The sequence below is a fragment of the Canis lupus genome, chromosome 31 (genome assembly GCF_011100685.1).
Source record: "Canis lupus familiaris isolate Mischka breed German Shepherd chromosome 31, alternate assembly UU_Cfam_GSD_1.0, whole genome shotgun sequence".
Classification (NCBI taxonomy): domain Eukaryota; kingdom Metazoa; phylum Chordata; class Mammalia; order Carnivora; family Canidae; genus Canis; species Canis lupus.
The window spans coordinates 34,045,242-34,058,263 of NC_049252.1; the positions used below are offsets into that span (position 1 = coordinate 34,045,242).

Sequence of the window (13,022 nt, forward strand, 5' to 3'; positions counted from 1 at the left end):
GACGAACAGATCCGGGGAAAACCTGAGCACACCACGGACCCCGGAAGGAATGGAAAGTGGGGTTGCCAGCTCCTGCCATCCCGCACCAGACTCAGCGGCCTCCAGGCCAGTTCGGCCCCTCCAGAGCCTCTCCTAGGCCACCCCGCTCAGACCGAGCTGGGGGGTGGGGCGGAATGTGTGCCCCTGGGGCCCCAGGTGACAGCGTCGGGCTTGCCCAGCGTGTGCACTCCAGCACATTTCCCTCCAGCAGTAATTCAACGTGGACAGGACGGCGCAGTGTCTTTATGATCTGAAGAGAGGGGCGTGACTCTTGATTTCTGCTCAGGTCCTGACCTCAGGGCCGTGAGATCGGGCCCCGTGTTGGGCTCTGCGCTCAGCGGACAGTCTGTTTGAGATTCTCTCCCTCTATCCCCAGCCCCAGGCCTGTGCTTGTGCTCTCTCTCTAAATAAATAAAATCCTAAAAAGAAAAAATTCTGAAGGTGGATGATCTCCAACCCAGAATTTCTTTCTAGCCCATTAAAGTATGAGGGTAGCAAAGTGCCCTTTCCAGATGACGGGCATACACGTTTACCTTCACACGCCTGTTCTCCAGATGCTAGGAGGGGATGTGCCCTTAGGGCATGATGGCATCTACCGAGGGGGGGGACAGGGTTTAGGAACCAGGGGGCTTGGCGGAGGAGGGGGTGGCAGGAGCCCGCAGGGGGAGGGAGGTCCTGGCACCAGAGCTCTGCACCCGAGGTAGTGGGCCACCCTTCCCCAGGCCCAGAGGCCTCAGCGCCAAGCCCCCTGCTCCGCGGACCTCCCCATCGGGCGCCGCGGCCTGGCGTGGCCGGCACTTGCACTTGGCCCCCAGGAGCGTTCTGCTTGGACCTACTCCTGAGGAGGGGGGGGCGAGTCTGCTGACCCCAGGGCAGGTGGCCTGTTCGCTCCAACCCGCTCTGTCCTGGGGCAGGTGCCAGGGCTCTGGGTTCTCTGCCCCCGGGGACGGGCCCCACACACCCGGGGCGCTGGAGCCAGAGTCTGCATCTGGGAGTCCTCGCTTCCAGTCTTCGTTAGGGGGGATGTTGCCCTTCACTCGGCCAGCTTTGGGTTTGCTCCTCGGGGTCAAAAGCGAACATACTGATTACGGATACCTGGAAGGCTAGGACGCTGTGAGGAGCAGCCGGGGGCGGCGGGCACAGAGTGGAAGACGGAGGTTGCTGCTGGGGGGCGCGGGGCTGTGCTTAGGGCCCGCGGGTGCCCCTGCGAACGTGGGCCGAGCGCCTGAGGTACGGCTACACAGGTGCTCCTTTCCTAATGATTCTTTACATTGTGCATCTGTGTCTTGTGTAGACTTTCACACGCACAGAATAATTCACAACTTGAGAATAAAGGAGACTTTTAAAAGTGGTTAAAATTACCTTCATATTTTCTCTTGGAATCCTCTTGTTTTGGAAGTTTGCTGATAGAGCGAGGAATCGCATGGGTTATTTCAGTCAATTTTTCTTTATGACCAGTGTTTCTGGTTGTCTTCTTCCCCTATAATTTAGAAAAGCAGCAAAAACACATTTTTTTGGGGGGGGGGCACAGATCATTTTAAGTTGTATTTTATTCAACAAGTACAAATAGTTGTGTAGGATAAGAGACTGTTTATACCCTATTTTCATAAGGATACGTTCAGACACTGAATTCAGATCTGTTGTACCTTAGCCGTCAAAGGTGGAGCATCTTCTGATTTTTGGGTTTCCTGGTGTTTCATACTTGTCAATGGAAAACCTCTGTCTGCTTGTACAGATTTTGTTGAAGAAACTGCAGGACAGGCACATTATATGTGAGAAACATATTTTACATGTGGAAGCAATATTGATTTTAGATATAAATTAACATTGAAGTTTCCAGTGTAAAACAAAGTCTATTAGGCATTTAAAACTTTTTTTTTTTCAATATATGTATAACGTTTGCCAGTTTCCCTCTTCCCTCTACCACTTTGCCTGTTTTGTCTTGTTTTCGGCAACAAAGGTCATGGGTATCACAGTGTTAGGCTCCAAAGCAAGGAGGCCTGAGGCTAGGTCTGCGTTGCTGATGGAGGACACGTGGTTGTGAGGCAGGGAGCCGCGGCAGAGCACGGAGACCTCCTGTGCCCACACGCTTGGATACCAGCAGCTAGATGGGTTGCCCATGCTGGAGCCTGCCACTAAGTCTACGCTTTCCTCAAAGCGATAACCCATTTAAATGACCCCATGTTGGGATGATCAGCTCTGCAGGCTGTTATTCTGGATTACAAAGCAGAAGCAAACAAAGGCAGGCAAAGAAAGAGGAGGTTGTTGCTGCTTAGTGGCTTTTTTTTTTTTTTTTTTAACCAAAACAGGGTGGGTGTTCCTGTTGTACCTCTTGTGAGCAAAGCCTTGTGCTGGCAGATCTTGGGGGCGGGGTGGGGGTCGAGGGAATAAGTACGTCTTGTCTTGAAGGAAAAATACTATTGGGCAACGAAAAGGTACAAACCAGTGACGGGCTGCAGCTGCGTGGGCGTATCTCAAAAGCATTAGGCTGAACAAAAGCAGCTAGACAGGGGCAGCCCCGGTGGCTCAGCGGTTTAGGTTTGGCGCCGCCTGCAGCCTGGGGTGTGATCCTGGAGACCCGGGATCCAGTCCCACATCGGGCTCCCTGCATGGAGCCTGCTTCTGCCTCTGCCTGGGTCTCTGCCTCTCTGTCTCTATAAATAAATAAAATTAAAAAAAAAAAAAGCAGCCAGACAACAGAGCACCTGCTGTAGGACTCCACTGCCAGGAGATTCTATAACAGGCAAAGGAAGCTGCTCTGACCAGGGAAATCAGTGGTTGCCTCAGTCCAGGGACAGGGACTCCTGACGGCAGGGGGTCGTGCAGGGTCCTCCTGAGGGGGAGGTTCTGTGCTGACCGGGGTGCTGGTCCCATGCCTTTCAGCAGTTGTCAAAACCTGCTGAAATACGCACTTAAAATGGGTACATTTTATTGAGGTGGATTGTGCCTAAGTTACGATGATTTTAAAAACCCACACACTGGGGCCCCTGGGGGGCTCAGCGGTTGAACCGTCTGCCTTTGGCTCAGGGAGTGACCCTGAGGTCCTGAGATCGAGTCCTGCATCGGGCTCTCCGCAGGGAGCCTGCTTCTCCCTCTGCCTGTGTCTCTCATGAATAATAGTAAAAAGAAGCTCACACACTGACTGACATGTACTTGGAAAGTGCAACATCTGGCAGGCATTTTGCTCCCCGCTGGAAAGTGGGGCTCTCGCTCCACCTGTGGTAAGGACACGCGGGGACCGAGCAGGGGCTGCGAGGACCCGAGACCATCTCTATTCCCTCCTACTGTTTCCTCCATATCACACAGCTCATTATTCTTCTAGATTCACAAAGTATTTTAAAGCCTAGTAAAACGATTTTTAAAAATACCCATCATTTGCATGACATAAAGTGGACGAATAGGACTACAGACTTAAAAATAGATTTTGAGCAAAAAGTAATTAAAACATACCTTTTGGATAATCTTTGTCATGTAAATTTTTAAGTATCCGACTAGTATAGATATTTCTAATTTCGAGCTCTCGGTCCTTTTCCTAAAGAGAACAATACCATTTTTTAAAATGAATGTTTGCTCTTATCAGCCTCAATTTCTTCTATAAAACAATTTAAGTGGGCTCAGTGTTCTTCGAATAAAATCTATTGATGTTCACAGAAACAAACAGGCCATATCCTTGGATATTGTTTCCTACACCAAAAAGTAGTTTTTAACAGAGCAACAGACTTTTGCATCAGGCACAATCTTGCCGAGGGCTTTGCAAGCCAGTGTCTTTCACTGTAGCTTTTCTGTCCCCTGGGTCTGTGCCTTGAAGTTTGCTGGCTTTTTTTTTTTCTCCTCATGGTCCAGTATAGCCACCAGCCACGTTGTGATCTAATTAAGATGAAGTGAACAATTCTGTCCTCCGTCACATTACCCGTATTTCCAGGGCTCAGCAGCGGCCGTGACTGGTGACCACACTGTTGGGTGGTGCGGGTGGAACATTTCCACCATCACAGAAGTTCTGCTAGACAGGCCCGCATTTAGACGGTAGGTGCAGGTGGGTAAGGCCTGGAACAAGGGCATCGTTGTTCAGCTTTAAATCTCAGAATTGGCTTTTTATTTTATTTATTACTATTTTTTAAAGATTTATTTATTTGAGGGCAGCCCCGGTGGCTCAGCGGTTTAGCGCCGACTACAGCCCAGGGCGTGATCCTGGAGACCCTGGATCAGTCCCACGTCGGGCTCCCTGCATGGAGCCTGCTTCTCCATCTGCCTGTGTCTCTGCCTCTCTCTCTCTCTCTCCTTCTCATGAATAAATAAATAAAATAAAAAAAAAAGATTTGTTTATTTGAGAGAGAGAGAGAGGATGCGAGCATGAGTGGGAGCAGGGGGGGGCAGAGGGAGAGGGAGAAGCAGACTCCTCCCTGAGCAGGGAGCGTGACACGGCTCCATCCCAGGACCCCGGGATCATGACCTGAGCTGAAGGCAGACGCTTCACTGACTAAGCCCCCCAGGTGCCCTGGTTTTGTACTTATTTTAACCATAAAATTAATTTGCTGTCAGAGCCAAATGGATAAAGTATGAGAATATTAGCCTTTTCAAGAAATTAAGCTTCTAGGAGCAAAAATGTTACAGTATGTTTCTCTTTTTCTTTCTTTCTCATTGTGATAATGCCGCATTTAGTAAGAAAGAACAGTAATGGAGGCAGTTTGTTTCCATGAAAAATTGGTCAAGTTTATTCTGGATATTATGTTTAAGAAGAATATAGAAAGATCTTAGAAATATAGAAGAATATAGAAGATCTTATAAGAAGATCTTAGAAAGATTTTTTTTTTACCCTTACTGGTTAAGACAAGAAAGATTTTGATACTTAGAGGGGCAAAGCATTGATGGTCTGGAAAATTCAGTTTTCTTTTTATTTTTTTTGGTCCACTTCAGCAGTGGAGAGGAAGAAGGCAGAAGGGCTGACTGACCGGTGTCTGATGCAGGGCTGGCTGGGGGCAAAAGGAAGCCACCTGCAGGGCAGTCCTCCCTCCGGCTCAGAACGAAGGTTCAGGTGTGGGTGCCCTCCACAGAGCTGGACTCAAAATCAGAGGCGACAGGTTCAGGACATGATCCAGGATACTTGTATAGCTGAGATCCATAAGTTAATCAGAGAAAGAGTAGGAAGGGAAATCCACATCTAGGAATGTTCATGAATGCTTGGGGAATATTCATAGGATGGACTACTCATGAGCTCAAAGGCTATCAGGTCAGTGTTCAAGGGAAGTTGGGTCATGGTGGGGAGCCAAATTAGGATCAGGATGGATGGCTTCCAAAAGACAGGAAACGAGGTCTTAATAGACAAGGCCGTTCTGGTGGAGGTGAGCTTGTAGTCTGGATGTGGGGTGGAGCGGCAGGACGTCAGCTGGGAGCTGTGGAAGACTGACATTCTCTCCCCTTACTTTAGCCCACACTCTGGGCATGGAGCAGAGTCCAGAATTGGTGTTGGGATGACTTTGAAAAGAGTTTCAAAGTACAGAGACACAAATTTTGATCTTTGGGACCGTGCCCTCCCAAACTCGGGTATTAATGATCTATGTTAAAATGGCAGACTGCGTTTTCCTAAAATTGCTTCAGCAATATTTCTGGTCCTGTATGCTCTTCCAGAACCTTGTGACTCCCCATTAAGAATCGATTGCTCCTCCTCTTGTACTGCCTGGACAAAGGGATGAGGTGGAAGAGATGCTATGTGACGGGTATTCTCTCCGTCTGTCTCTGCTCTTCTCCTTGGAACCTAGCCACCATGTTGTGAGGAAGCCCACACCACACATGGGTGGTTCTGGCCGACACCCCCAGTTATGATCTCAGCTGTCAATTGGCACCAACTGCAGACATACGTGTGAGACTTCAGAGAATTCCAGCCCCCGGCCTCTGAACTGCCTTAGCTGATGTCAAGAGCGGCAGAGATGAGCTATTGCCAGCAAGCCTTGCCCAAATTGTGGATTCATGAACAAAATTCATATTGTCATTTCTTAAGCTGCTAAGGTGTGGAGTGATTTCTGCACCATGATTTAGGTTGTGATCATCTGTGTCTGGTTCCTCCATCAATCCAAAACATTACTTTTGGTCTTTTTATCTTCCAGAAATTCTTTGGCAGTCCTGGTACAATTGTGGTATCCTTTCTGGGGTTATGGGTTATTGTTTTAAAAGTATATTTTCTGTCATTTCCATAGGTTGTGGCAGGAAGGGATGAAAAACATGTATTTAACCCATCTTCTTGATCTATTTCAACTTTTGTTATGCATAAGAATGTAATTTTTCTTATTTTTCCCTTTGAAAGGATTTTATTATAAAAATATAAAAAATATGGGATGCCTGGGTGGCTCAGCAGTTTAGCACCTGCCTTTGGCCCAGGGCATGATCATGGGGTCCTGGGACTGAGTCCCACATTGGGCTCCCTGCGTGGAGCCTGCTTCTCCCTCTGCCTATGTCTCCTGCCTCTTTCTCTGTGTGTCTCATGAATAAATAAAATCTTTAAAAAATGTATATATAAAAAATATACAAAAGTAGAGAAAATATATAGTGAACCTTCATGAACCAATGAGCCAGATTCACTAACGAACAACTCATGCCCTGTTTCTGTCTACACACCACCCCCTCTGATCCCATCCCTTGTCTGGGGATTATTTTGAGGCAAGTCCTAGGCATCATATAATTTAATCTGTCTTTCACTATGTATCTATAGCAGACAAGGGCATCCCTTTCAAAACCTAACCACAATATCAACATTGCACCTACCAAAAAAAATCAGTAATAATCCCATAATATCAAATATCTAGTTTGTTTCACATTTTTTCAACTGTCTCATAATTTTTTTCTTAGGTTTGCTTGAATCAGATTCCAAACAAAGTCCAAAACATTTGAGATTAGTATGTCTCTTAGTCTTGGTGCCTGGGTGGCTCGGTCGGTTAAGTGTCTGACTCTTGATTTCTGTTTAGGTCATGATCTCAGGGTCGTGAGATTGAGCTCTGCGCTGGGCGTGGAGCCTGCTTGGATTCTCTCCCTTTCTGTCTCTCTCTGCCCAACTTCCCCCTTAAAAAATGTCTGTTAGTCTTTTAAAAAACTTGTTTATACACAGCTTTATTGATGTAATTCACATACCACATAATTTGCCCCTTTAAAGTATACAATCTGGTGGGTTTTCTTTCTTTTTTTTTTATTATGGTGAAATGCACATAAGAGTCACTATTTTAATCATTTTAAGTGTACAGGTCAGTGGCATTAAATAGCATTCACGTTGTGCAACCAACCATCGAGGTCCATTCCCAGAGCTCTTCTCATTTTGTAAAACTGAAACTCTGTTTTCATTCAAGGCTAACTTCCCACTCTGCCTTTTCCCAGCTTCTGGCAACCACCGCTCTACGGGGTCTTCGTGATTTTGACTAAGTACCTCATATAAGTAGGATAATATCATATTTGTCTTTTGTGACTGGCTGATTTCAGTTGGCGGAGTGTTCTGAAGGTTCATCCATGTTGTAGTGTGAGTCAGAATTCCCCTCCTTCTTAAGGCTGAATACTACTTCATCGTGTGTTTGTGTGTGTGTGTGTGTGTGTGTGTATCACATTATATTTATTCAGGACACCTACTGATGGACACTTGGGTTGCTTCCACATTTTAGTTATTGTGAATAGTGCTGCCAGAAACATGGGGGTACAGATATCTCTTCAAGACTCTGCTTTCGGGGCACCTGGGTGGCTCAGTGGTTGAGCGTCTGCCTTTGGCTCAGGTCCCACATCGGGCTCCCTGTGGGGAGCCTGCTTCTCCCTCTGCCTGTGTCTCTGCCTCTTTGTGTCTCTCATGAATAAATAAATAAAATCTCTCAATTCTTTTGGGTTTAGACACAGAGGTGGAATTGCTGGATCATATGCATTTTTAATTTTTTTGAGGAACTGTCATACAGTTTCTATAGTGGCTGTGCCATTTACATTTCCCTGTAATGGTGCCTGAGGGTTCCACTTTCTCCACATTTACTGATACTTCTTTTTTCTCTTCTTTTATTCCTTCCTTCCTATTTATTTATTTAAATATTTTATTTATTTACTTGAGAAAGAACGAGCAAGAGAGAACATGAGCAGGGGGAGGGACAGACGGACAGAGGGACAGAGAATAGCAGATTCCCCACCAAGCGGGGAGCCCAACGTGGGGCTGGATCCCAGGACCTTGAGATCATGACCTTAGCTGAAGGCAGATGCTTAACTTACTGAGCCACCCAGGCACCCTTGCTATTTAGTTCTTGTAGAAACTGGGTTGTTTGTTCTGTAGGGCTTCCCATAGCCTGACGATGCTGATTGCCCCCTGAAGTGCTGCCACATTCCCCTGCCCCTATACTTTTAGATCCCAATGTTTGACCACAGGGGCTCCTGGATGGCTCAGCTGGTAGAGTATGTGACTCTTGATCTTGGGGTTGTGAGTTTGAGCCCCACACTTGGTGTAGAAATTACTTTAAAAAATAAAATATTAGGGAATCCCTCGGTGGCTCAGTGGTTTAGTGCCCAGGGCGTGATCCTGGAGTCCCAGGATCGAGTCCCACGTCAGGCTCCCTGCATGGAGCCTCCTTCTCCTTCTGCCTGTGTCTCTGCCTCTCTCTCTCTCTCTCTCTCTCTCTGTGTCTTTCATGAATAAATAAAAATATTTTTTAAAAAATAAAATATTAAAAAAATAAATGATCACATCTGGGTATGATTTTTTGGGGGGGAAGAGTCTGCCCTAGGTGATGGTGTACTTATCAGTGGGCAAGTACATAATGTCTGGTGGTGTCTCTTCTGTGGTGCTGCAAAGTCATTGACAATCATTGCTTTGCTCCATTAACTCACTAGGAGTTCCAAAATAGTGATACTCTTCTATTTTGTCATTCCTTCTTTATCATTATTTGGAATGCTTTTATAAGGAAGACCTCCCTCCTCACAAACTATTTGGTTGCTCTGAATATAGGAAAGGTAAAAATAATTGTTTTTCTTTATTTACCAGTTTTTGAAATAGTGTGCTGGTTCCTCTAAAGGCGACTAACCACTGAGGTGCTTTGTTTTGCTTTTTAAAGTGTCATTGTGAACTGTTGGATTTCTATATATTTGATAAGTTTCAACCCATGTAGTAACTCTATTGATCTTCAAATTGCCTTATCTTTGGCCAATGATAACTAATTTTAGATGGCACACTACTCCTTCTCTACATTTTCCTTGCTTTTGTGTGACAGTGTGTCCCGGGCTCATGCAGTATATTTCATGCTCCAGACCTCAAAAAATTTTAAGGTGCCCTTGTTCTTTTTAGTTGGGTATGGAATTTGAAGACCATAATCTGCTCACTAAGGGTATCCAATGCTACTGAATTGGTCACATTAGGAAATATGTATCTATCTTTAAAGATAAATTCTATCATAAATTCATTCTTTCACTTTAGTTCACAAGCATGACTACGGGGTTTTTATTGACCTATTCTTACTTCTGTTATTTTCTTTCTTCTATCCCCTAAATACCAGTTCTCAGTGACACCAACATAAGTCATGACGTGTTTCATTCATTAGGATATACACAACAGTCTCAAAAGAACCATGCCAACACTACAACCATGAATATATCTGAGTAGGCATGTGCAGTGAAATTAACACATTTGAAGTGTCCTGGAATAGCGGCTCTCTGTGACATTACACCATCACTGTGACACACACACAGTGGGTGATCTTTTCTTCATTGGATTTCTGACTTTTAAGGAATGCTTTTCAATTTTTTTTTGAATTTCATTCTGCTTCATAATTGTGCAAAGTATTTGGTGATTCCAAAATTTTATGTGGTTCCAAAATCAAATCTACATTTAAGGAAACGTAGGTTCTTTTTTTTTTTTTTTTTTTTTTAAGATTTTATTTATTTATTCATGAGAGACACAGAGAGCGAGGCAGAGACACAGGCAGAGGGAGAAGCAGGCTCCATGCAGGGAGCCTGATGTGGGACGTGATCCCAGATCTCCAGGATCAAGCCCTGGGCTGAAGGCAGCACTAAACCGCTGAGCCACCCAGGCTGCCAGGAAACGTAGGTTCTATAGTCACCCCTTCCGATTTACTGTTTCCCCACTTCCATTGTCATCCCACTATTGCTTTTCTTTTAAAAATAGAAGCAACTACATGGATATATTTGTATTTCTCCTGTTTTTAAATGGTGGCATACTACACACTTTCCTTTGTGTTCCTTTTTTCACTTACTCATATATCCTAGAGATTACCATTTTACTACATAAAGAGCCCTCATTTCTTTATACAGAAGCACAGAAATGTGTAGAGGTATATTTCCTTTTTTTTTTTTTTTTTTTTTTGGTAAATAAATCTGGATCTTACTGCACATAGAATTGTGCATCTTCCTTTTCATTAAGCATCTCATTAAGTATTAAGCATTTACCCTACAAAAATTGTTTTTTAATGACTGCATAGTATTTATATGCATATCGTTGCATACAAAAACACAAAATTCATTTAAAAAATTCTTTGAAAATGTTTTGCTTCAACCAGTGGATCTTGAAGCCTCTTCTGTAAGATTTATAAGCTAGTTGCTATGGCCACATCTATTTTCTGGCATATTCTTCTCTCTGAAATTTCCTGAGACTCCAGAGAAGAAAGAAACAGAGCTCTCTCCCTGCTTTACAAAGGGGAAATTTACACCCAATTTTCTCTCCTAGTATCCTTCCCCTGCCTCTGAGTGCTCTCAAGGCTCCTGGGAAATCTGAATTCTCTACTTGTCATAAAAAAAAGTTAAAGATCTTGTCTTAAAGAATCAAGCTAAAAAAAAAAAAAGAATCAAGCTAAAGATTTGCTAGTGGAGGCTTAAAAGAACTATATTGTTAAGTGCCTTCTCTAGCTTTTTCAACTCGGACATTTTAGGAATTGAAGGCATAAGGATAGCGAAAGTCAGAAAAAAATATTTATAATTATTATTAAGGCACAGTTTATTTTTTCATTTTAAAATATTTATTTATTAAAAAGTATTTATTTATTTATTTATTTATTTATTTATTTATTTATTTATTTAGAGTGCAAGTGGCGGGAGGGGCAGAGAAAGAGGGAGAGAGAATCTTGAGCAGACTCTGTGCTGAGCTCGATGAGGCTCGATCAATGAGGTTCCATCTCATTACATTGTGATCATGACCTGAGCCAAAACTGTCAGCCAACTGAGCCAACCAGGTGCCCCTAAAGCACATTTTAAAAGACAGTTTTGCAAGCATTTCCAGGAGAGATTTGATTATTTTTTTATTTTTATTTATTCATGACAGACAGAGAGAGAAAGAGAGAGAGAGAAGGAGGCAGAGACACAGGCAGAGGGATAAGCAGGCTCCATGCAGGGAGCCCGATGTGGGACTTGACCCCGGGTCTCCAGGATCAGGCCCTGGCTGAAGGCGGCGCTAAACCGCTGAGCCACCCGGGCTGCCCTCCAGGAGAGATTTTAAAATAAATTTTTGGGCCACTAAAATTACTCAAAATATTTTAATGATATAAGGTAATTTTAAAATTTAAAAACTTAGTTTGGGCTCTATTAAAGTGATAACAAAACAATATTAATTCACGTGATGAAATGAGAATGGTAACAGGAAGTCTCGTTAATGAGTAGTGTAGAGATTTTTCTAGTTACAGCACACACTCATCAGGCTGTGAACTCATCCCAGTAATTTCAGATCCTCTATCTATTCATATGGTTGTAGCGAAAAGTTAATTTGAGAAACATTCCTAAAAAATAATATAAAGAATAGCTCTGATACTTTGGGAAGCAGAATTTCACAAATTTTGTTACATTTTGCTTTAAAAGAAGTACCTTAAGTTTTTGTTGAAGGTGTTTTATTTCCATTTGCAGAGTCTTTGTAGCTGCCTGAGCTGCTAACATCTTCCCGTTCTCATTGGCCAGCTGTCGATTAAAGGCTCTATTGTTCAACCTCAATTGTTTCTCCAAGCTCTGAAAACAGGATATATTTCAAGTATTCTGTAACCAATGTAGTATTGTTAAAAGACTTCAATTATAATGGAACTAATTGCATTTATGAGAAGTGTGAATTTTTGATATAATTTTAGTGCAAGGCTGCTACAGGGGACATATATTAGAACTAAGTGGAACCACACACACAGACACAAAAGCCAAAGACCCCCAGATCCCAGCTCTAGAGAATCAATATGTTTTGAACCAAATGTTTTTTACACTCTGAAATTTGATTTCACAAACAACCTTTGAACATTTTATTATTAAAATGTTATTTTTAATGTCATAATTATTAATTATGAAAAATAATAACACCATGCTTTAAAACTCAACCCAAGTGGCTGTGCCTACACGAGGATCTGCTAATGTGGCAGGTGCACTCAGAGGGCTGCCCAGCAGCTGGGGGCTGTCCAGCAGCAGGGCAGCCATGCAGGTGTGAGTATCAGCTGACTGACCCTGGAAGCTGATTTACCCCACTCCCCCAAGGATTTACCCCACTCCCCCAAGGAGGAAGAGGAAGGAATTCTAAGACCAGGAGACTACTGTTAGCACTGTGGCCCTCTGCACCCAGGGCTCACTGGCGTGAGGGAACCTTCTCTCCATCCTCTCCAACAGGGGAGTATTTTTTAAATATTTTATTTATTCATGAGACACAGAGAGAGACAGACATAGGCAGAGGGAGAAGCAGGCTCCCTGAGGGGAGCCCGATGTGGGACTCGATCCCAGGACTCCGGCATCCTGAGCCGAAGGCAGATGCTCAACCATGGAGCCACCCAGGTGTCCCCAGCATGAGGATTTTATTGCAGAACTCTCTGGTCTGCACTTTGACAGAGGCTTGGCTGAAAGCTCCCCGCCTCTCATTATAGTATTAATACTTTCTCATTAAAGAAAAGTGGGCAATATGGCAAGCTAGAAGGATGAAATAATCACTAAAAATCCCTCCCCAAACAGCATTAAAAAAAAAAAAACCCTATATGTTTTGGCTCATAAACATTTTCTCCCTCCACCAAATGCCC

At 44.0% G+C, this 13,022-nt stretch overlaps 1 protein-coding gene across 3 annotated transcripts in view; it reads right to left on the reverse strand.

The window, feature by feature from the left end:
- The window catches only part of LCA5L (lebercilin LCA5 like), a 49,390-nt gene that overhangs the window by 2,850 nt on the left and 33,518 nt on the right, over window positions 1-13,022 (reverse strand). For all 3 annotated transcript variants that reach the window (XM_038581511.1, XM_038581512.1, XM_038581513.1), the window contains 4 exons: window positions 11,848-11,985; window positions 3,490-3,571; window positions 1,686-1,789; window positions 1,402-1,519 (listed from right to left, as the gene is read on the reverse strand). In XM_038581511.1, the coding sequence (XP_038437439.1) occupies window positions 1,402-1,519; window positions 1,686-1,789; window positions 3,490-3,571; window positions 11,848-11,985 (442 nt within the window). The remainder of the gene's footprint in view (window positions 1-1,401; window positions 1,520-1,685; window positions 1,790-3,489; window positions 3,572-11,847; window positions 11,986-13,022) is intronic.